This window comes from Podarcis melisellensis (assembly GCF_964234715.1).
Source record: "Podarcis melisellensis genome assembly, chromosome: 9".
NCBI classification, from domain to species: Eukaryota; Metazoa; Chordata; class Lepidosauria; order Squamata; family Lacertidae; genus Podarcis; species Podarcis melisellensis.
The window spans coordinates 16,479,941-16,503,325 of NC_138541.1; the positions used below are offsets into that span (position 1 = coordinate 16,479,941).

Consider the following 23,385-nt stretch of genomic DNA (forward strand, 5'->3'; position numbering starts at 1 on the left):
CTTGAAGAAGAATATTCTAAGTTGGTAGTACCTAAACTTTCCTTTCCCCATGAACCACTTGAAAATTGCTGAGGGTCTTGGTGGACGACTTAATGATTTTTCTGCCTGTTTTAGAAATCATATTTTTATTATTTCTTTCTGAAGCATGCCAGCCTTCCAAGCACTGCTTTCTTCTTACTCTGCTTTAACCTGCCATGTTGCTAATTCCAAAGAGACCGTGAAGGGGCAGCAGGTTGAATAATGCAAATGTACATTCTGACCAATGTAACTTTCATACTTGCATTACAAACACATTAGGTACAAGAACCACGGTGTAAAAACAGCCTGAATATTGCCCTTGAAACTGCAATATTAATATGCAATGCATAACAATACTATATTTAGAGATATATTTCCAGGATCATTGTAGGGGATATTTCATTAAAATCACCATACAGAATATGGAGGAAACAATGTCCTTGGTGCAAATATCTGGCTCCATCTTTATGCCACCGTAAATGTTATCTCTTGCTCTCACTTTTAGCTCACTGAAGAATACTCGACATTTCAAACCAGATAACAGAAGCTGCCTAGAAGCAAAGGGGAAGGTTTCCCCTCATACTTGTTCCCATAAACACTGATCCCAATCTGTATTCAATTGTCTATGAAACAAAAGCCAAAGATGCCAAAGTCTGGCTCTACACAAAGAGGGGGGAAATGATAAAAATCCTATTCTGCTATCACTTCCCCAAGAGGATGTCAGCCCCCAACGAATGACAAATTCTGTGAGAGACACTTGCCACTAGGGGAGAAAGTTCAAATCTTAAGATAATATATTAAATATACTGTTTTGCACCTGCTTTGTGGAGAGATGATGAAAGTGATATTGCAAATAGCAAATTAATTCAACCTTTTTATTATCTTGATGCCACATAGTCTGGAAGGAAAGTATTGATGTTTTATTTAAAATCCTAAACTTGCCAATCCTGCTACCCCAAGATACTCCACTGAAGACATTGACAGATTTTAAATGATCTGATTAGGAGAGAAGGAAGCATCATCTCAATTGATCAGTCCAAAAATGACATAAAAATAAGAGCTTCAAGCCTTGTATTTTTTCCTATGAGGGAAGTTGCTAATGGGATTAAAAGGTATCAACTAGTTGCATTGCTTGAATAATAAACATTGTTCTTATGATACTATACTTTTGAGTTCAGCTCTTAGACCTATATCTAATTTATGAAAAGGCAATGACCTCCATTATTCTGAAGTGCTTAGGAGTGTAAATCACCTTATTTATATAAAAGAAATCTATAAAACAAAGATCCCTCTATTAACTTCCAAAGCTGAGAGTCAGAATTTGAGATCTGAGATTATGAACAGGTAATACCCAATTATAGATAAAAAGTGCATAGGGTGAGGGAGGATACTTTTCACCCATTCATTACTACTTAAGCACTTGCCCAAGATTCTGAGCTTCTTGGAACACTCTTCCAGTAAAGAGAGAGGGAGAAACTGCCTCAACCATTCTATAAAGTGTTGTAAATAAAAATATGCCCTTTTCCCTTATGGGGTATCCAAGAGCCCATATAGAGTCCTTACATAGGTTCCCTATTGGTAGGAGAAAATAACAGAGGCCAACCAGAGAATATTGAGAAGCAAAGCAGCTACTGTAGTAAGCTTGATCTTTATTGATCTGTTGCAACAGGGTCTCCCCTCAGACGCAGGAGAGGAAGAGGACCCCCAAAATTGCTGTGCAAGGGCTTATAAAGACTTTTGAAACTCCCATCCTCTAGATGAAGACCACCCCCAGAAACATTATGCATTCATCACAGAAGGGGTGTAACCTAAGACCACCCCTCAGATAAGGCGGTCTAAAACAGAACATTTGCATGTTGTTTTCTCCTGTCGCTTTGTTTATGTCTAGCAGGTTACTTGATTGGATTTCTTGGGGAGCCTGGGCAGTCTTGTAATGATAAGGCTCACACCCTTATTCAAACACAGATTAAGACAGGATTTGTGAAGGAAGAGACAATGGGGAGGCTTTTCCATTTTGACCATGCAAGAAACATTTGCTCAGTTTAGGAATCAAAATGGTTCCAGGTTGGCTTTCCTGTGCTGATCTATGTACGTGTGGTTATGAACGTTGCCATATATCTAAAACCATAAAATTCCTATCACACAGCAAAAGATAAAAACACAATAAAGCATCAAACACTAAAGGCTGCAGATTTTGGAGGGTCCTTGAGCAAGAACTCTCCACTGGCCTCCTTTCTTCAGTAAGCCTTCCTTTTCACTGCAGCATGTCCAGGGAGCTCTTATCCATGGTCCTCTTGCTGAGCTGGGGACCCTCAAGAAGTGGCTGACCATGGCTGACCCTTAATGCTAGTTCTGTGCATCACTTGAAGCTATCACATCTGCAATGAATGAGACACAGAGCTAGCTGTATGTTCATCATACATTTAAGTGGGGTAATGCATATTGACTAGTAAAAAATCAAGGTCTAATCTTGAAAATTTATTACAATTTTTGCTTTTAATTGCTACCCAAAAATAGCTCTTTGTGAGATCTCTACCCCTCCCCCCATTATAATCCAGGTGTTTGCAAGCATTACTTCAAAGCAAGGGGACTTTAAAGAGAGCTGTTCAATGTGCCATTACATGTGGATCAGCTCACAGAATGAGACAGCGGAAATGGTTGCAATGTTATTTTAAGTTAAAAAAAAATATGTAGGGTTGAGCAGTAGCTAATCAGGGTAATGGGTGACTGCAAATGGTTATGAAAGAAGCTGCAAAATAGTAGAAGGCAAGTTTTTTGTGTGGACCTTTTTGCATCTTTGAAATGGTAGCTTTTGCATTTAAAAATCAAACATCACAAAAATTTGATGCACACCTACAGAGAACACCCTGCAAGACAGGTTGCCTGTAATGTCAGCATTGTTGACACTTCAGACAAGAACATTCCTATTATTGTCATTCATGCTGCTTCCTCTGCTCTTTAAACTTTCTGAATCCCTAGCTGTTCATTCATCATTTTGTCAGCTGCTTGCTCCAGAATGTGCCCTCTGACCCTTTGTGGGTGGGCGGGCACATCTCCTCTGGACTAACTTGGGCTACACTCCGTAACAGCCCTGCAAGGACAATGATGGTGATGTTTTGGCAGAAAGTTTAATGATTTGACATTATAGACAGCCTGTCTTTCGTGTTCTATGAAGGGTTGCACCACATTTTAGTGTTGCTTGATCTTTCTTTCTCTTTCTTTCTTTCTTTCTTTCTTTCTTTCTTTCTTTCTTTCTTTCTTTTTTAATGTGGAGGTAACCATTTGAAAGGATATTTTGGCAGAAAGCTTTGCCTGTCATTCTGTTCTAAAATAAATTCACAATTATTATGGATTTTCAGATATCTGTTACATTTGTGAACAGCAGTTTGTATTTGCGTATTTTTTAAATAAAGGTAAAGTGGGAAGTTTTGGGGAAGTATAATAGCTTAGTGGTAGAGCACATGCTTTGCATATATGATGTTTGATTTTCATTTTAAACCTGGGGTGTGTAACCTCTGACCCTCTAGCAGTGTTGGAAACTGAGATATGAAAGCTAGGAGCACCTTAAATTTAGCTTATGGGCACAACAACAGAATGTCTAGGGACACATTTCTATAACAAGAATACAAAGCTGAAAATGAATAAGCTGCCCCTAAAATATTATGTTCATTTTTCACATGGTCTAGTCCTTCCCCTGTCCATATGCTTAAGACAGTATCTTCTCCAGTCTTCAGAGAGTAGCTGGAAGTGGGGAGGCAAAAAAATGCCTTCCTCTCCTTCCACTCTGCAGTTTTAGTCTGAAATCTTAAGCGCTGTACTGCAACCAGAGGTCAGAAACTGCTCACGCTAGTGAAATTCCCTGTCGCAAAATGTGCCTAGAACAATGGGAGTTTCGAACACTGCCCTCTAGATGCTGCTAGAATACAACTCCCATTATCCCCGGCTATTAACCATGTTGAATAGGATTGATTGGAGTGCTACAGATTTTCCATCACTGTTTAAGTATTTTAGGTTGCAGGGCAGGGAAAGACCTGGGCTTGAGACCTTGTAAAGGCTGCTGTCGGTCAGGGTGGACAGCATTGCGCTAGATGGACCAACAACCTTTACTGGATACATACGGTTACCTATGTTCAACACCTCAGCTGCACTGTAGGAAAATAGGAAATGCATATATTCCATTTTTGATACTGTATCAATGTTAGGAGAGTTTACTTTATAAAAAGGTTATACAGAACTTGCGCTTCTCCATATAACATTTATTTCCCTCTTCCCTCTCCCAAAGCTAGACAAATCAACTATACAGTGTCTTTTAAAAAATCAGTTTATCTGAATTTGATTTTGGTCTGTCTCTTGGTCCCTTCCAGCTCCACAATTTTATGATTCTATGTTTCTTTGGAGTGACACACAGTCCTAGGTTCTGTCATCCCCCTCCCCCCAAAAAAAGCCTTACTGAGATATTCTCAAGCAGACCTTCCTCATTTTTCCAGGTCTTACAAACTCAAAGGCTACCTTTTTAGTCTTTGTTACATTTGTGCTGACGGGACGCAGGTGGCGCTGTGGGTTAAAGCCTCAGCGCCTAGGACTTGCCGATCGAAAGGTCGGCGGTTCGAATCCCTGCGGTGGGGTGCGCTCCCACTGCTCGGTCCCAGCGCCTGCCAACCTAGCAGTTCGAAAGCACCTCCGGGTGCAAGTAGATAAATAGGGACCGCTTACTAGCGGGAAGGTAAACGGCGTTTCCGTGTGCGGCTCTGGCTCACCAGATGCAGCTTTGTCACGCTGGCCATGTGACCCGGAAGTGTCTCCGGACAGCGCTGGCCCCTGGCCTCTTGAGTGAGATGGGCGCACAACCCCAGAGTCTGTCAAGACTGGCCCGTACGGGCAGGGGTACCTTTACCTTTACCTTACATTTGTGCCTGTCTGAGGTCTTTTGCGTGATATTTATTATTTTTCCACAGGTGCCCTGTAAATATTGCTTCCTCCAAAGTATATCTGGGTGGCAATTAATAGTTATAGTACTGGAGTCAGTTTGAAGGAAGGAAAATTTGACAAGTAACAATATAGGCAGTGAAACCTTCTGTTGGGTTTTATTAACAGTGTCAAAACCCCATGTTTTGCTAGTTGTTTTATTTAGCAGAATATGGCATACATTATGCAAATTCAGATGCTTATTGATAGGACTGCATGTTTCCTGCATGCTTTGTTAAATAATAATCAAAGACTAATATAAACTATGAAGTTGTTCCATTGGGGGAGAGAGAAGCGCTAGGTTTCAATCTTTTGAAAAGGAATTGACAAGTTAGCTGTATTTTTTGTCTTCAAATCCATTAAAGCTCCTCTTTAACTGACCATAAAACAGGACTTCACATAAAAGCTCTTTTAACAATAACATTATCTTCTTACTTTTTTATACGATCATGAAATAGGATGGTTTTTATAGATGCAGTTTTCTTCCTCACTGATTAATCAAATTACTTATATTATGGATGTGAGGAATCTTCAGCAATTAGACACAACTCTTCTACAGTGAAACCTGTCCCTTTCTTTTTTACTGACTTTGCCATTCCATTGTCTCAGTTATTCATAAAAACCTCATATGATGTCTTGAATGTTTTTGAGGGTGTGAACAGGAATTTGCATCCAAGTGCAGATTCTACCCTTTACTTTAAATGGGTTGCACATTCAGGCTGTAATCCTACACTCACAAGTAAGTAAATCTCATTGAACTCAGTGGAACTTACTTCTGAGTAAATAAAATACCATTGCAGTATCTTTTGGATTAAGCTAGGCTAGGTTAATTAAATTTATATATTGCATCCTACTACAAAATGTCCTGAAGCAATTACACCAGAGTAAAGGTACAGTAATAATAATACATAAGCATGGTCACACTTTGGTCAGAATACAAAGCATTTGGTTGCTAGTGCTGCTCAAATGCCTTGGGAAAATAAGAACAGAAACCAATATGTGGATTAGTTTTTTTGTTGTCAGTGGCATGTACATTGAATGAGCACCCTCATTTTTTTACTCCCACTCGTAGAAGTGTTTGTGCATCCAGTTGTTAACAATCCCTTTGTAAATTGTAAATTGGATAGAAATGGATAAAAAGTGGATTTAGGATAGGGAGACATGAGTCAGCCAATTTTGGTCAGTTTCACTTTTACCCATTTTCAATCATGTTTGTTCCATCCCATTTTGTGTAATAGCACAAGCACAATTAGAATTGCATTCATTTATATTACAAGCATTTCTTCCCTAAATATGGATGTTATATGCATTTCTTTGTTTCTATTCATACCTCCCTAAATATTCATGTGGTACGTATGATAAATATATAGTTTTGTATGCAGTTATATATGTGTATAGATGATAGATAGATAGATAGATAGATAGATAGATAGATAGATAGATAACTGCATTTGGATACATGCTTTAGTCTGGGAACTGTGAATTAGGTCAGTTCTGCATTGAAATGCAGACTCAATTTGGGATAACCAGTGAAAATGCAATATCCATGGTGGAAAATGAACCATGCTGGAAATAGTTTATTTCACCTCCTGAGTGAAGTAGGGTAAAGGGCTTAAATAACTTGGGCCTGTTTACACAGAAATATGTACTCTGAAGTCACTGCCAATTCAGATTACTTTACCTGTTGATGAAAAACAAACTGAATTGAAAGAGAATCATCAATCTCTGGCAAGACCAGGAGTTCTTGACATGACCTCTTTTCTGACCCTGAGTAAGGAACCCAGTTTTTATTTTTTGATGGATGGAATTCATTGCCGTTAGAGGTAAGGCAAGTAGTGTCCATTTCTCCAGTTTAGGAAGGTTTTTTTGGGGGGGAGCTTCAGCAGTGAAGCAGTTCAGACCGAGAACTTATATAATTGCTGGAGGTTCCACCTGTTATTGGCTCACAGACAGACCTTGATTCAGGTGGGTGCTTACATGTACTTCCCCTGCCTCCCCAAAAGCCATGTGCAGTTAGCTGAGCATTTTGTTAGTGACCAAAAAACCTTCTGGATTACCATCAACCCTGATCTTCTCGCCCCAGGGATGATGGTTAGGTCTCAGAGTCAGCCAGGGCAACTGGTGTTCATACTTCCAGTCTTGGGCCACTGATACCTGGGTGCAATGTAGGGGTTGTCATTTTTTTGCAAATTTATTCAGTGAGGGGTCTTAAAGTATGTTTCTGGGTAACTCAAATCTGATAATATTTTTTGACTGGATAGCGTTTAGCTTGATAAGCCAACGTTTGTTGAAGAAGCACATAAACTGTTTTTGGAAAACCTTCTGAAAATGTCAGGTAATACTAAATACAAATAATATTAATATATCAAACTGCAAGTACTTGGCAATCATTTTTAATGATTTTTATACAATTTTACACATGCATTCTGCCTGCCAAACAAAACCAATTTATATGAATTTAACCAAAATAGCTTTTGCATTCCCAAGTCATATCACAATTTTAGCACCCCTCATTTTTGACAGTTGAAAGTTGAAAAATTCAACGCGCTCTAACAATTTAACAGTTCTCAAAGTTGTTGGCAGTCCAGCAATGTTTTTGAGGGCTCTGTCTCCCCTGTTTCCCCTCCAAGGAAAACCCAGGTTTCAGGGCTGCTCAGGACTGATCTCTGGCAGGTTATCACCAAAGAAAGAGCCTTCTTGGATGTGGTGCCCATTTATGGAATTCCCTCTGCAGTGAAATAAGTTCATGGCACCAGAATTAATGTTTTGGTATCAAGCTATTTAATGGATTGTTATTTTATTATGTTTGTCCTGTAAGCATATAAACAAAATAAATACATAATAATGGGTAGAAAGAGAAACATGACGGTTTCCAAATAACCAAGATAGTCAGCAAGAATAGGTGGGTGAAACAGTGAAATTTATTCTAAACAGGAACAGTTATTTCAGAACAAGCATGTTAGGGTAAAAACCAGAAACCCAAAACTCTGAATCGGGCAAACCAGAACATGGTTTACTTTCTGCCATGGGAGACTCAAAGGTGGATTTGGATGCTGAAAAATGGGAAGGAGTAGAAAGTGGACGACTTGCATTGCTTGTTGTTTGTGTTTCTTGGTAGCGATTACAGAATTGGAAAATGCAACACACACACATGCCTCTTTTTGTGAGATGCATGTTCCTACCTTTGGAGTCATTAGTCTCGATGTGTCCTTGCTGTTAATTCCTGTTCTTTGGTTATATGGATTTTTCTATTCCATCCATTCAATTGCTAAGTGAGCCTAGGTATTTCTTTCAGCCTGTATATTCCTTCGGACAAATGTTTTCCTAGGTTTTTCTTTCTAGCAACGGATCCACTTAATTAATTTCTGGTCTGTGTTTTAAATCGGACCATGAAAAGGTCATTGCAGCACTTAGAGTCTAGAAATGTGTGTGGACATTTTAATTAATGCAGTGGAGACCATTAAAACAATAGACTTTAGTTCCATGGATGTATTGAAAGAATACTTAGACAGATTAGGACCAAGTAGAAGTTTTTTGTTTTTTTTTAAAGAACAAAAATGTTCCATATCACAATCTGATTAGTGCAAGAATGGCCAACAATATGTCCCACTGAATACAAGTTACTGGGATTCAGAAGTGGGGAAAGTTCTGTTGCACTCAGGTCTTGCTTATGAGCTTCACATAGGCAACTGCGTGGCCACTGTGAGAACAGAATGCTGGACTAGATGGTCCTGGTCCAGCAGGTCTATTCTTATTTACCCTGCCTTGTCTGCAGCCAGTCTTCTGGGCTGAGTTCTTTGTCATCTGGGCTTCTTCTGATGTGTGAGGAAATAGGACTCTTCAAACTCACACATGCTGGAACAATTTTCTGCTTCTACTTCAATATGATGAAAGACAGATAAACCAGTATAGTGTTAATATTCAAGATGGTTGGAAATGGAAAGAATTGAAGGACTGGAAAGCTGGAACTGTAGAGTGCAGAAAGTTTTCTGTTATGCTCAATTTAAAGTTGTTTCATCAAGGCCTTTAAGAATGTATAATGTGGAAATTCTTCCAACTGTTTGGACATTTCTTTCCTCATGCAAAGTCTTTGATTGCAAGCTTCAAAGTATTTGATTGCAGGAGGATTTCATCAATGGGTGGAAAACTGTACAACAATTTATAAACAATCCTTGCTTGGGCCATTATAGAATGTACATTTGTGTGCAGTTTGTGCACATGCATGCATGCATATTCTTCTTTTTTTAACCTGATTTTCCTCTCAGAGGTGACTTTGAAAAGTCACAGCATGAAAATTGGCAATAAATGATGCTCAGTGCTAAAAGCTGTAAAATGTCAAATAACATGCACCTTACCCCATACTATGCATTTTAATCATCTAGCCTGTCTGTCATACACATTTTCAAAGTATTAGCCCTTAACAAAAAGGGAAGTGTGGAGAGCTGGGAAAGCTGATACACAAGCCAGTTAGACTTGGTTATTTGGACTTGGCTTGATTTAACTCCATTGACTTCAGTCAGTGGAATGAAATCACCATAATTGAACTTGAATTGGTTTCTGGATCAGAATGTAAATTGGCTTAAATCAAATTTAGTATTATGGAAATCCAAAGACCTACAAGGGAGAATGAGGGAAGAGGATTCCACAGTTAAAGATGTGAGGTTTGTTGATAGTGTAATATCCATTTTTTAATATATATATATATATATATATATATATATATATATATATATATGCTTTCGTAGATTTTCACGGGTACAGGAATGCAGGTTTTGGTGTCCTCGGGTGTCTTCCCGTGTAAAAGTTGGGGTGTCTAGGCGACGTTTCGACGAGGTCTCACTCGTCATCTTCAGGCTGGTGCTTTCGGCTTCTTGTTACTGGAACAGAGCAGGATCTCAGTGTTTGAGTTCCTATAAATACTGTTGAGGGGGTGTGGTGTATAGCCTCCAATGTTCTGGGCAGAGAGGAAGTTCCCAGGCTAGTGTGCCTTTTCTTCTTTTGTTCCTTAATTACTTGAGGGATATCTTGAGTGATTTCTTGAGTGATATCCTGAGTACCACTTAGGTGGGTCATTAGGTGTGGATTAGTTGCTAAAGTCAAGATACACAAAGAAGGAACACCACTCAGACCAATAGTCAGCTCCATAGGCTCACCTCTACAAAATCTCGCTAAATTTCTCGCCAAGCAACTTCAGCCCTATGCAGAATCCATCTCTTCACACGTTCCAAACTCCTTCCAGTTCATAGAAACAATAAAGAAGCAAAACCTACATCCTAATGACCTACTTGTGAGCTTCGATGTTGTATCTCTCTTCACACAAGTGCCCATTAATGAAGCCTTGACAGCCATTCAAAACAAATACAATCCCCCCGAATACATCTTGGACCTGACCAACCACTGCCTAACCAACACGTACTTCATCCACAATGGACAAAGATACAAACAGATAGAAGGAGCACCTATGGGATCACCCCTCTCACCGGTCATCGCAAACCTGTACATGGAACACTTTGAAACCAATGCTTTAGACAAGTCAGAACACAAACCCAAACTTTGGCTCAGATATGTTGACGACACCTTTGTAATTTGGCCACACGGGAAGGAAAAACTGGATAGCTTCCTCACACATCTCAACAGCCTACACCCCAAAACACAATTCACTATGGAAATAGAAGCCAACAACCAACTTCCCTTCCTTGACGTCCTAATCTACAAAAAACCTGATGGCTCCCTAGGACACACTATCTACCGGAAAAAAACACACACCAACCGCTACTTACATGCACAATCACACCACCACCCTGCACAAATAAACTCCGTAGCCAAGACTCTCATCTCCAGAACCAAACGCCTGGCTGACAAAGACCACTTGACAACTGAGTTACAGAATCTCTCAAATGTGTTAATTGCCAATGGATACCAGCAAAACAGGGTTACGAAGCTAATCCAAAAAGAAACACCCCCCAAAAACCAAGACACAGAAGAAAACAATGGCATGGCCCTCCTTCCTTATATCAAGGGCACTACAGATAAAATTAGCAAAATCCTCCATAAACACAATATCAAAACAGCCTTTTGCACCAACCAAAAAATAGCCAATATCCTCAGAAACCCCAAGGATAAAATCCAGTTGGAAAACCAAGGGGTCTATGAAATACCCTGCAAAGTCTGCCCAGCCACGTACATTGGACAAACAAACAGACGAATAAATGCACGTATCGCAGAACACAAGAATGCCGTCAAAAAAGAAGAAAAAACTTCCTCTCTTTTCCAACACATGAAAGAAACAGGACACGAAATTAATTTTGCAGATTCCAAATTGCTCTTTAACATGGAACATCACCACAAGAGAATAATCATGGAAGCCATCGAGATAGAGAAACACCCTCACAACATGAACAAGCGTGACGACACATCCCGCTTGCCAGACATCTGGAAATTAGCCCTCCCCACAAAAACTGACACCAGATCCAGAGGCACACAGAACGCCAGCACCAATCAACCACACCAGACCCAAACCCAGACCCTCTCCACAGATAAATTACAGACACCATCCAGTAGCCAAACCATGGTGGCACCTCTGGATGCTGCACCCCCCTGCAATCCCTACACAGATCTGGCTGACACAGGCCACAAAACCACAGCTCGCCCCTATACACGAAGCCAAGCCAGAGCACAACTAAGTGCAGTACAGCCATCTTCTCAGAAAAACTCTTCACAAAGTTCAAGAGGTCAAGACACAAAGACTTTAGCAACTAATCCACACCTAATGACCCACCTAAGTGGTACTCAGGATATCACTCAAGAAATCACTCAAGATATCCCTCAAGTAATTAAGGAACAAAAGAAGAAAAGGCACACTAGCCTGGGAACTTCCTCTCTGCCCAGAACATTGGAGGCTATACACCACACCCCCTCAACAGTATTTATAGGAACTCAAACACTGAGATCCTGCTCTGTTCCAGTAACAAGAAGCCGAAAGCACCAGCCTGAAGATGACGAGTGAGACCTCGTCGAAACGTCGCCTAGACACCCCAACTTTTACACGGGAAGACACCCGAGGACACCAAAACCTGCATTCCTGTACCCGTGAAAATCTACGAAAGCAAATATCTCACCTCTACGGGGAGGAAACCTTCCAGCTGACAAGAACCTACGAGAAACTAGAAGTCCGAAGAGCCACCATCTTATGTGATCTCTTGTTCCTACGCAACTGCCGAGACAACAACTTAATTCCCACATGCTTCCAACTTAAATTCCATTCTAAAACCCCAGCTACCGAAAGGATCCTGAAACGAACTGAACTATCCCTAATCAGAAACGAACTACACAAGAAAAGATACCTACTAAACCAAACCAACAAAGATCTGCTCACTCTTCACCTCAAACTCTGTAACAAAATCCACCCTGCACTCTGGGACAAATGCAAACAACTAGCCGTCTGGAGAGCTGAAACGGAGACCTCACATAAGACAGACACACACACCAACAAACTCCACAAACTAGAGAAACGCCAGAAGCCCAGCCACCCTCCACAACAACCCATGAAACAAACAGTACATAACATATCAGACAGGATCCTCACCACAACTGAAACCAAAGTACTCTCCAAAGGTTTCAACTTTGCAGTCGCCCCGAGACGCATCCCCACGGAAAACATCATATGCGGAGTCGAAGCTAGCCTAACCAAAATCAACCCAGATGAAGCCAATAAAATCAGACTTGAAGTCACCAACATCCTCTGCTCCAGCAAACCACCCAGAAGCAATTTACACAAAGAAGAACAGAAAGCACTCACCAACCTGAGGAAAGACAACAACATAATCATTCTCCCAGCAGACAAAGGTAATGCCACTGTTGTGATGAACACATCGGACTACCAAGCAAAACTATCAAATCTACTCCAAGATCCTACCTACCAACCTATAAAAACAGATCCCACCACCTATCTGGAAAAAACCACCAAATCCAAAATAAAAGCCTCTCCTATCAGTGAAGAAATCCAGCTAAGAATCATCCCCAGAGAAAAATCATCCAGATGCCCCAAACTCTACGGCCTCCCCAAGATACACAAAGAAGGAACACCACTCAGACCAATAGTCAGCTCCATAGGCTCACCTCTACAAAATCTCGCTAAATTTCTCGCCAAGCAACTTCAGCCCTATGCAGAATCCATCTCTTCACACGTTCCAAACTCCTTCCAGTTCATAGAAACAATAAAGAAGCAAAACCTACATCCTAATGACCTACTTGTGAGCTTCGATGTTGTATCTCTCTTCACACAAGTGCCCATTAATGAAGCCTTGACAGCCATTCAAAACAAATACAATCCCCCCGAATACATCTTGGACCTGACCAACCACTGCCTAACCAACACGTACTTCATCCACAATGGACAAAGATACAAACAGATAGAAGGAGCACCTATGGGATCACCCCTCTCACCGGTCATCGCAAACCTGTACATGGAACACTTTGAAACCAATGCTTTAGACAAGTCAGAACACAAACCCAAACTTTGGCTCAGATATGTTGACGACACCTTTGTAATTTGGCCACACGGGAAGGAAAAACTGGATAGCTTCCTCACACATCTCAACAGCCTACACCCCAAAACACAATTCACTATGGAAATAGAAGCCAACAACCAACTTCCCTTCCTTGACGTCCTAATCTACAAAAAACCTGATGGCTCCCTAGGACACACTATCTACCGGAAAAAAACACACACCAACCGCTACTTACATGCACAATCACACCACCACCCTGCACAAATAAACTCCGTAGCCAAGACTCTCATCTCCAGAACCAAACGCCTGGCTGACAAAGACCACTTGACAACTGAGTTACAGAATCTCTCAAATGTGTTAATTGCCAATGGATACCAGCAAAACAGGGTTACGAAGCTAATCCAAAAAGAAACACCCCCCAAAAACCAAGACACAGAAGAAAACAATGGCATGGCCCTCCTTCCTTATATCAAGGGCACTACAGATAAAATTAGCAAAATCTTCCATAAACACAATATCAAAACAGCCTTTTGCACCAACCAAAAAATAGCCAATATCCTCAGAAACCCCAAGGATAAAATCCAGTTGGAAAACCAAGGGGTCTATGAAATACCCTGCAAAGTCTGCCCAGCCACGTACATTGGACAAACAAACAGACGAATAAATGCACGTATCGCAGAACACAAGAATGCCGTCAAAAAAGAAGAAAAAACTTCCTCTCTTTTCCAACACATGAAAGAAACAGGACACGAAATTAATTTTGCAGATTCCAAATTGCTCTTTAACATGGAACATCACCACAAGAGAATAATCATGGAAGCCATCGAGATAGAGAAACACCCTCACAACATGAACAAGCGTGACGACACATCCCGCTTGCCAGACATCTGGAAATTAGCCCTCCCCACAAAAACTGACACCAGATCCAGAGGCACACAGAACGCCATCACCAATCAACCACACCAGACCCAAACCCAGACCCTCTCCACAGATAAATTACAGACACCATCCAGTAGCCAAACCATGGTGGCACCTCTGGATGCTGCACCCCCCTGCAATCCCTACACAGATCTGGCTGACACAGGCCACAAAACCACAGCTCGCCCCTATACACGAAGCCAAGCCAGAGCACAACTAAGTGCAGTACAGCCATCTTCTCAGAAAAACTCTTCACAAAGTTCAAGAGGTCAAGACACAAAGACTTTAGCAACTAATCCACACCTAATGACCCACCTAAGTGGTACTCAGGATATCACTCAAGAAATCACTCAAGATATCCCTCAAGTAATTAAGGAACAAAAGAAGAAAAGGCACACTAGCCTGGGAACTTCCTCTCTGCCCAGAACATTGGAGGCTATACACCACACCCCCTCAACAGTATTTATAGGAACTCAAACACTGAGATCCTGCTCTGTTCCAGTAACAAGAAGCCGAAAGCACCAGCCTGAAGATGACGAGTGAGACCTCGTCGAAACGTCGCCTAGACACCCCAACTTTTACACGGGAAGACACCCGAGGACACCAAAACCTGCATATATATATATATATATATATATATATATCACACATAACTGGATCCATTCTAGCAACATTTGTTTTGTGGCGTTATAGTGATGGCCTGGTAAATGTGAAGTCCTTGTAGGGTGGGGGAGATTTGTACCATGGTGTAAAATCAGTATAATACTTATAAGTGTAATATAATTATGTGTAATCCTATACAGACTTGCTAGGAAATAAGCCCTACTCAACGCAGTGACCCTTTCTTCTGACTAAACATGAAGATGTTTGCCCTGGATAGTTAGGGAGTTGCATCTGTCTAGAACGAGACTGCAAACTACTGTCCTTCCTCATTGCAAACATGGCAGACTCCTTCACTTCAGACAGCCCTTGCCCACAGAGAACACTGTATTTGTTCGAATCACTTGGAGTTACCCCGTGCTCATACAAAGAACCAGTAGAAGTGTGGAAAAGAAAACTCTTCTCGTTGGAACAATCTGAACTGACTGAAATAAATTACTCATGGATGATTAAAAACCTGGGCTGTGTTTTACCCAGACAATGGCATACTGCAATTAAAGCGCTGCAAATTGAAATTCTTCATTCAGCCCATGACAGCCAACCTGTATGCAACTTGTTGATTTGCACCACCACTTTAGAATGCTGTAGAGTCTCCTAATTGGCTATTTGCGGCCTTTCTTAACCCCACAGATGTCTTACTTAGGCATCTTTTTTGTGGTTCAGTCACAGAGTTAATCTGCAGACATATGCCGCTCAAATTCAAGAATGCCAAGGTTTAGAACAGTGCAGGATTTTCCGTGAAGATTGGTTTTGTGGATCACCTTGCTGTGGTGCATAATTTTAGAAAAGAAAACTAGATTGTCATCATGAGGGCAGAACCTCTGTCTGATTTTACCTTGTGCAGTCCTTTGATTTGAAAGTTATTTGGAAATAATAAATATGCTTTTTATTAAGTTGCTGGTTCGGGATTTTATCATCAGGTTACTGTTTAGGAATCAGTACAGTATTCCTAATCTAACTAAGATTTTGTCTAAAGTTCTGTTTGGGAATGAACATCTCTGACATAATGCCCACTGTGGCCTTTTGATCTGCTGGTAGAGCTTTTCTGAGGCAGATCGTTTTGCTTGTCTCTCACTTGCTAAGCTGGTGTCAAGAAGTGAAGGCACTAGGAGCCCATTGTTTGTACTCCAGCTCATTCTCCTGTGGCTTTGTTGCAAGCCCTGTTGATGAGAACTAAGAAGATTAAGCTAAGTAATCTTTGAATCTTGGTGTCGGTGAAGTTTAAATTCTCATAAACTGTCAAACCTCATAAATATGAGGATCAGTAAGAAGGAAATAAAAATCCAGAAAGAGTGGCTTACTTATTTACCTACCTACCTACACACACACACACCTGTAAAAATTGCAGCAATATGATCTGATGCTCAGGTTTATGGCTGACATGGGAAAGTCACTGCAATGTAATGTGCCATCTCATTTTGATTTGGCATTGCTCCTTAAATATATATTTTTGTTCTCTTTTCCATCCCCCATTTACTCTGCTTTTGATTATCCAGTTTTCCACTCCTTCTAGAAAGCACCTACAAACTTGTGTCAGCTATCTTTTTGCATGTTGAGTATGTGGCAATGTGCAACTGTATGCTTCTGGTTAGGATGCATGAGAATACGTGCCTGGCAAGAGGTCATGGCTGATTGTGCTATGAATTGACCTAAAGAGCAGAAACAGAGAATCTAATTCATGCAGCTCTTGGTGGGATGAAGGGTGTGGGGAGAGGAAGAGAATGGATCAGAAATACAATATAGGGTGGTTGTCTGTCTTACTTTACAGAAGAGAGTCCTCTAGTTGAACTGCTGTCCAAAGAACCTTAAGAAGGGAAAACAGGGTCCTTGAACTTGCCTATCAGTGGTCAGCACCTGGAAAGCAGCGACCAAGAACACAGGTCACCTTACTTAGAATCATATAATTACAGAATTGCAATGCAGGGATAAGCAGTTGTTCCATACAGGGATCAAACCTGTAAGTTATCAGCACCACACTCTACCATTCATCTTCCCTGCTATGGTGAGATGTCTGGGTTTGTTGTTTTTTTTTAAAAAAACACTATTAGTATCTATGCTTATAACTTGGCATGTGCAAATATGTGCCCACTTTTGTTCTTTAGTTATTAGATATTTCATTTTCTTATGGAACCAGTTGTAGGCATTGCACCACCCCTGCTTAAAACATAAAATGTGGAACCACAGTAATGAGGAAATACAACTGATGACATACAATTAAGCTTCACTGACACAAAGATTTTCAGATTATTTTGTGTTTAATCTTCTTAGTTTGTATCCACTGTACTTGCAAGACTGCCTCAATATAATAAGAGTTTCAAAGTGTGATTAATATCCATGCTCTTGAGGATCATGCCGGTGGGGGGGATGTGCAGCTAAAGATTGAATGAGGGACTTTCCAATAAATCCTTGCAGATGTTTTACCTCCAAACTGCTGATAGAAAACCAGCACTTATTTAACATTATTATTACATTTATATCCCACCTTTCCTCCTTGGTGCTCAAGGTGCCATACATCGTTGTCCTCCCATTCCTCTCTCTCACAATAATTTAAACTCTTGTCATGCTTTTTGTCCTTAAAACTTGGTGCCATTCAAGTATTCATCTCCTCTTGTCCAGGGCTTAAATGGTGTTTACGTTTAATGATTTAAAGTATAGAGATACCTTTTAGATTGCATAAAGGAATTGTGTTGTGCTCTTTGAAGACAGATCCAAGTTCAAGCAAATTGAACTGGTATCTTCTCTAGGTCTTTCACATCTCCTTGAACAAAACTTTTCACTGCACTGATGTTTCATCTTATCAGGTAATAGAGCTCGCTTGACTTAAATAATTGGTCTTAAAATAGGGTCACAGGCAAGCTACATTCGGTCACACCAGGGGACACCACCTAATATTTTATTTTGTACTTTATGAGGAAGGACATGATAAAGTAGGATGATAGAGGGCTTAGGTAGAGATTGGGAGGGCAAAGAAAGACATATATAATAAAAAGGAAAACAAAAGCGGCTGTTATATTCTGTTGTATCTTGGCTTGAATATATTCCCCTTTGTTGGCCTTCCATTAGGCAGTGATTTACTGTAACTCAGAGCCGGCCCACCCATGTGATGGGCTGAAGCAGCCTCCTCAGGCCATGGAAGCACAAGAGGTGGTGCCCGCCCGCCCCTGCTGCCAGAAAGCCCCAAGAGGAAGGTGTTCTGGGACGCGGCCTTGCCGCTTATCTTCCTCTCCCCTTGTGGGACACCCCCTGCCTCATGCCAGCTTTGGCAAGAGGGTGGTGTTCCAGTGTTCAGCATTGCTTGCTCCTCTTTCCTACTCCTAAGGTAGAGAAGATGAGCAGCAAGACCTTGCAGAATGTCCGCTCTCACTGTGTTTTGGTGACAGGGGGCTGTTCTGCTGGCAAGGGATGTGGTGGGTTGGGTGTAGGGTTGTGGGAGGGGAGACGGGGGTGGGAATCACATTCCTGTTTCACCTCGTGGAGAAATGGTGTAAATCATCTTTCTTGCCTGGAAGTACTATTTTTCTTCTTTCCCTTTTTCTTTCACTTCTTTATACACTTAACTTTCTTATGTTCATTTTGGATCTCATTGCCTCTAGATTTATGAATCAACCCCTCACACTCTTTTAAGCAGTTTTTTTGTGTGTGTGTGTGGTTAATCTTGTTACATACTGTACAGCCCCTGAGTTTTTATTTAGATGCTTAAGACATTAAGATGATGTAGCAGGTTAGGTTACCGGTGGTCTCAGATATGAAAAATTGAAGCTAACCGATTTAAATTATGGCATTCTTTCCTGAAAACATTAGTATTGCAGCTAATGATCTTAACTTGTATCTTGACAGGAATCTTTCTCTGAAGTTGTCAAAGGAAGTGGATCGAGGAGAAGCGAGGTGCCCTCGTGTCAGCCAACTGGCTAGCAGCCCATCACTGGAGTGGCCTTTTGCAGCCATTGAAGATGGTGGAGGGATGGAATCTTTGCCCTTTCGACTGATGATGCAAGACTGTACAGCTGTCAAAACATTACTTCTGAAAATGAAGAGGGTTCTCCAAGAGGTAAGGGTTTAAATGACTGAAAGGCTACTGTTTTTCTATGTTAATGGTGATGGAAAATACCAGAACTAACTACGGGAGGTTGATCTTCTGACACTTGCTTTTGCAAACTATTGATTTATTGATTAAAAAAACCAAAAGGTCCATAGCTAAATTGTTCATAGCTGTCCAGTCTTGATCATGGTGCTTCTAGCTCCTGTAATACATTTGACTTTTGAGGAGAATAGAGGGAAATAAAGTGCTCTTGTTGACAGCATGATAAAACAAGATGGAAAACTGAAAGGGAAAGGGAATTGGAGGAGGGGTTAAGATTGGATAGGAATTTAAAGAGAGCTTAACTGGTAAGTAAAGTTTAATGGAAGCAGGCTGACTTGACTGACAATGGTCCCTGGCCACATGGAACATTCATTGTACATTACTGTTCGTCACAAGGCAAAGCAGTCATCTGATCACTGAGCCATGCGACTAGATTGATTTCCATCTGCCTCTGATGTTGGCATTGTTTTTAAGCACTCTATCAAAGAGCTTGAAATCGATCTGGTCACTCAGAAGAGCAATTGGTGAGCTGTGTAGCAACTGCTTCCATTGGAAACTATTTTGTGAAAGAGATTATGTCCTGTTTCAGCCATATGGTTAATGTGATGTGTATGAACCTACTTGTACCTCTTCTTTCCACGTGGCCGAAAGATCTGCTTCTGTTTTCTACTAAGCACAGTTTATTGTTTCTTCTCAATCAAGGATGACAGTCAGCCATGGTTTATCCAAACTAGCCAGAATCAGAAACCACAGTTTGATCTTGAGTTGTTCGGTCATATCATAGTTCAAACTCACTGCATTTTTGTTTCAGTTTGGACGTCATGCCAGAGGAAGACAGAGAAGGTTGCAGGGAGTAAACAAGCTTAGTTTAGTTCATGCAGAACTAAGCTTTCCTTTAACATTGTGTTCGGACACAGCTGATAGGAAATCTCTTTCTACAGAGGTAGATAGCCGTTTCACAAATTAAAGTCAACACTTGATGTTGCAGTTATTACATGATGAACATGCAGATATTGAAACAGTTTATATTGTGGATTTCCCCTCCGTTATTCATATTTTACAGAGCATGGAGAAATTACTTTTATAAAGATTCCTAAGATGATGTGAAGTGGGTGTCTAATCTTATTCTGACTATATGAGTTCAGAAACTACTCAGTTTTTCAAAATTAAAACAAAAATAGAACCAATATCTAACACTTTGTGTGGATGTTATCAAAAGAGTCTCAGTACTGTATTTGCATGGTTGTATCAGGATTGTAGCAGAAGGAGAGTTAAAGGAGGACACAGGCATTATGCTGCCGGAAAGCTATGAGAAAGGACACCAGTGCTCCAGTTCCACAACTCCCCCACCCTTTCCCCATCATAGCTTACTCATGATCAATAGTATATTCATAAACATGAGGTCTAGTATTATAAAAAGTGAAGATCTCTAGAATCTGAACCTGATCATAGATTTCAACAAGATCAAGGGAGCTTCCCAATAGCCAGACAGGTATTTATTGTGGGACTGGTGTTCTTTTATGCAAGTTTTTCACAGCATCCATTTGACGTCATTATCATTAGAATGCCAGCCTGTATTTTGCCTCCATTTAATATTGATTTACCCTTTCATGAGGAAAATCCCATATAAATTTTTAAAAAAGAATCAAAAGCACCTCTTGCCACCTACCCGTTTGCAATATCAAAACCGCCTGTTTACCGTATTGAACTCCTGTTCAGAAGCACCTCAACAGCTCATTATTTGGGTGATAAGATTTGGCATTTTATATGAAAGGAGCTTTTAAGAGATCGGTACATCTCTCTGTCAGCCCAACAAATATCACAAATGACTGGCAAATTAAGAGGCAGTTATCAATTTATTAAATCTCTCCAGGTTTCTTTAGCTAACCAAGTTTGTAATTAACCAGTATATTGTTACTGATTTATTCAACGTCTGCATTTAAAGTAGTCACTTTTTAAAAAAATCAAGTAATTCATGCTGGAAATGGGTAATTCCTTCATTACATGCTGCTTTAACATGCATTGAGTGTGAATTTTACATTAATAATAATAATAATAATAATAGTAATAATAATAATAATAATAATAATAATAATAATAATAATAATAATAAGGCATCAGATTCTGATAGTAGTGTAGTTGGTTTGGCAGTCGGTTTATTTCTTTTTAAGAAATAAAACAGTTTGCCAATATATAGTTCACCATTTTGGCTTTGATTTGTAGATACAACGCTGATGAATGATGACTGTGAAGATTTTGGGATGGGCTGCAGTATCAACCGTTTTGATATGGCAGACATTCCTTATGGAAGTTAAAGATCTTCCGGCAGAATTCAAGCCATTGTAATGGTTTGTGCTACTTGTTTTTCTGCCAGGCAAACTGTCTGAACAAAATATCTATTAAAAGAGACTTAGCTGTGGGTGCATTACAGTGCCCGCACCAGCAATTACTTCTTCATGAACTGCCCCAGGCAAGTGAATGTGACCACAGAATCGATCCACAGGGAGAAATAACCCCCAAATAGGAAACTCTCTTTCAAATCTGCTGCCCATCTCTCCTTGTAGTCTACTGGAACTTTGTTGGTAAGAAGTGAGGGTGAACTAGATGAAGTGATCTGTGGCACAATCCTTTGCATTCTTACTCAGGAGTAAGTCCCACTGTTTTCAGGGAGGCTTCTGCCCAGAAAAGTGTGCATAGCATTGTAGTTTTAACTGAGTATGTGAACTATAAGGTAAAGGAGAAGTAGTTGTGTGTTTGAGGGAGGGAGAAGAACACGAGAACATCCTTGCCACCACCCCAGATACCAAGACTTTCATGGGTGCAGTGCAGAGTTTTTGTCGTGCTCAGCTTCCTTTTGAGGTAGCCCAGGGATCCACCGAAATGTCCTTTGCCCATACAATAGTCAGAAAAGATGCATAGGCAGTAAAACATTGCTTAGTTACATATAGTAAAAGTTTCTAAACTACTGGTATAGAAAAAATACTAGTTTCAGACTCTGTTCTGGTTTGAAATGAAAAAGGCTGGTTGAAACCATGTCGTGGAACAACCAGCTGAGAGCTCTTTACATACTGAAATATACATGGAGAGAGAGAGAGATAGATAACAAAGTGGTGCCCCATTTCCTCACAAAGTTTGAAGTCATGGCATTGGCTAAGCCTGACAGGACAACTTAGTCTATGGTTTAGTCTCTCCATGCACGAATTAGATTCAAGCATGCTAGACTTATATGAGGCCGGAACCCACACCTTTAAGCATGGTTAAACCTAATGGGGGACATGCATGAAGAATTAAAGCTTGAGAGTAGCAGGTTGAAGGAGAACGAAACAGCAACATCTGCCTCCTAAATGCCAGGCTCACACCTGGGTCTTAACTTCTTCTCCAGCCCCTTTGACATATATATTTAAAGGTAGAAAGCATAATGATGTAGTTGTTTGCCTACTTAAATGCTTAAGTGGCTAGAACAGCACAAAAAAATAAAGTAAAATCAGCCCAGTTAATTCCCACCATCATTATCTCAATTGTCCATTATTAATTTGCTATTGTTGGCCATAATAAAGCAGGCAAAATGAGCCAATTCCCCAACTGAGTTTGCTGTGCGTCTATTGTTGCCTCAGGCTCGTCATTTCAAATACACCTGAGCTTTCTTGGCAAAAAGAGCTGATTGTCCCAATAAATTGGCATATGTTGGAGACTGCATTGCAAATAATCTGCAAGCAACCGGAAGATGTTTCACACACACAAAAGTCCAGGAAAGTGTGGATTACACTGCGTCCTTTCCATAGCCTGTGAGTAATTTTGAGCTAAATGATGTGCTGCTTAATGACAGCAGAGATAAAAATGTTCCTGATAATGAGGAAGACAAAGTTTAATAATGTTAATGATAACAAGGCTTCTAATGAGTTCTCCAACTCTGTTAATAAAAAGCAATAGGAAATAGAAGTGGGATAAGAAAGGAGGGCACCACAGACAGAGGAGTTCCCGACCCATGTTATGCAGTAATTGAATCTCCTAACAGCTTAATGGGATTGAAGGAATTAAAATGTCAAGTTGTCAAACATAATTTTCTAATGTGCAAAGCAACATTAGAAGAATGTATGTATGCAAGAACTTAAAAGTAACTCTGTCCCCTTTTTGGACTTCATCCATATCTAATGTAGATTTAAAATGGGATTGTGCCACATGTTAATATGTTTCACTTGTTCTCTCGTTTTGCGCTTCCCTTGTTTTTGGTCC

At 40.4% G+C, this 23,385-nt stretch overlaps 1 protein-coding gene across 6 annotated transcripts in view; it reads left to right on the forward strand.

Annotated features, from left to right (window-relative positions):
• Positions 1–23,385, forward strand: part of CCSER1 (coiled-coil serine rich protein 1) — a 741,428-nt gene that overhangs the window by 280,075 nt on the left and 437,968 nt on the right. For all 6 annotated transcript variants that reach the window (XM_081924900.1, XM_081924899.1, XM_081924901.1 and 3 more), the window contains one exon: positions 18,909–19,119. In XM_081924900.1, coding sequence (XP_081781026.1) covers positions 18,909–19,119 — 211 coding nt within the window. The remainder of the gene's footprint in view (positions 1–18,908; positions 19,120–23,385) is intronic.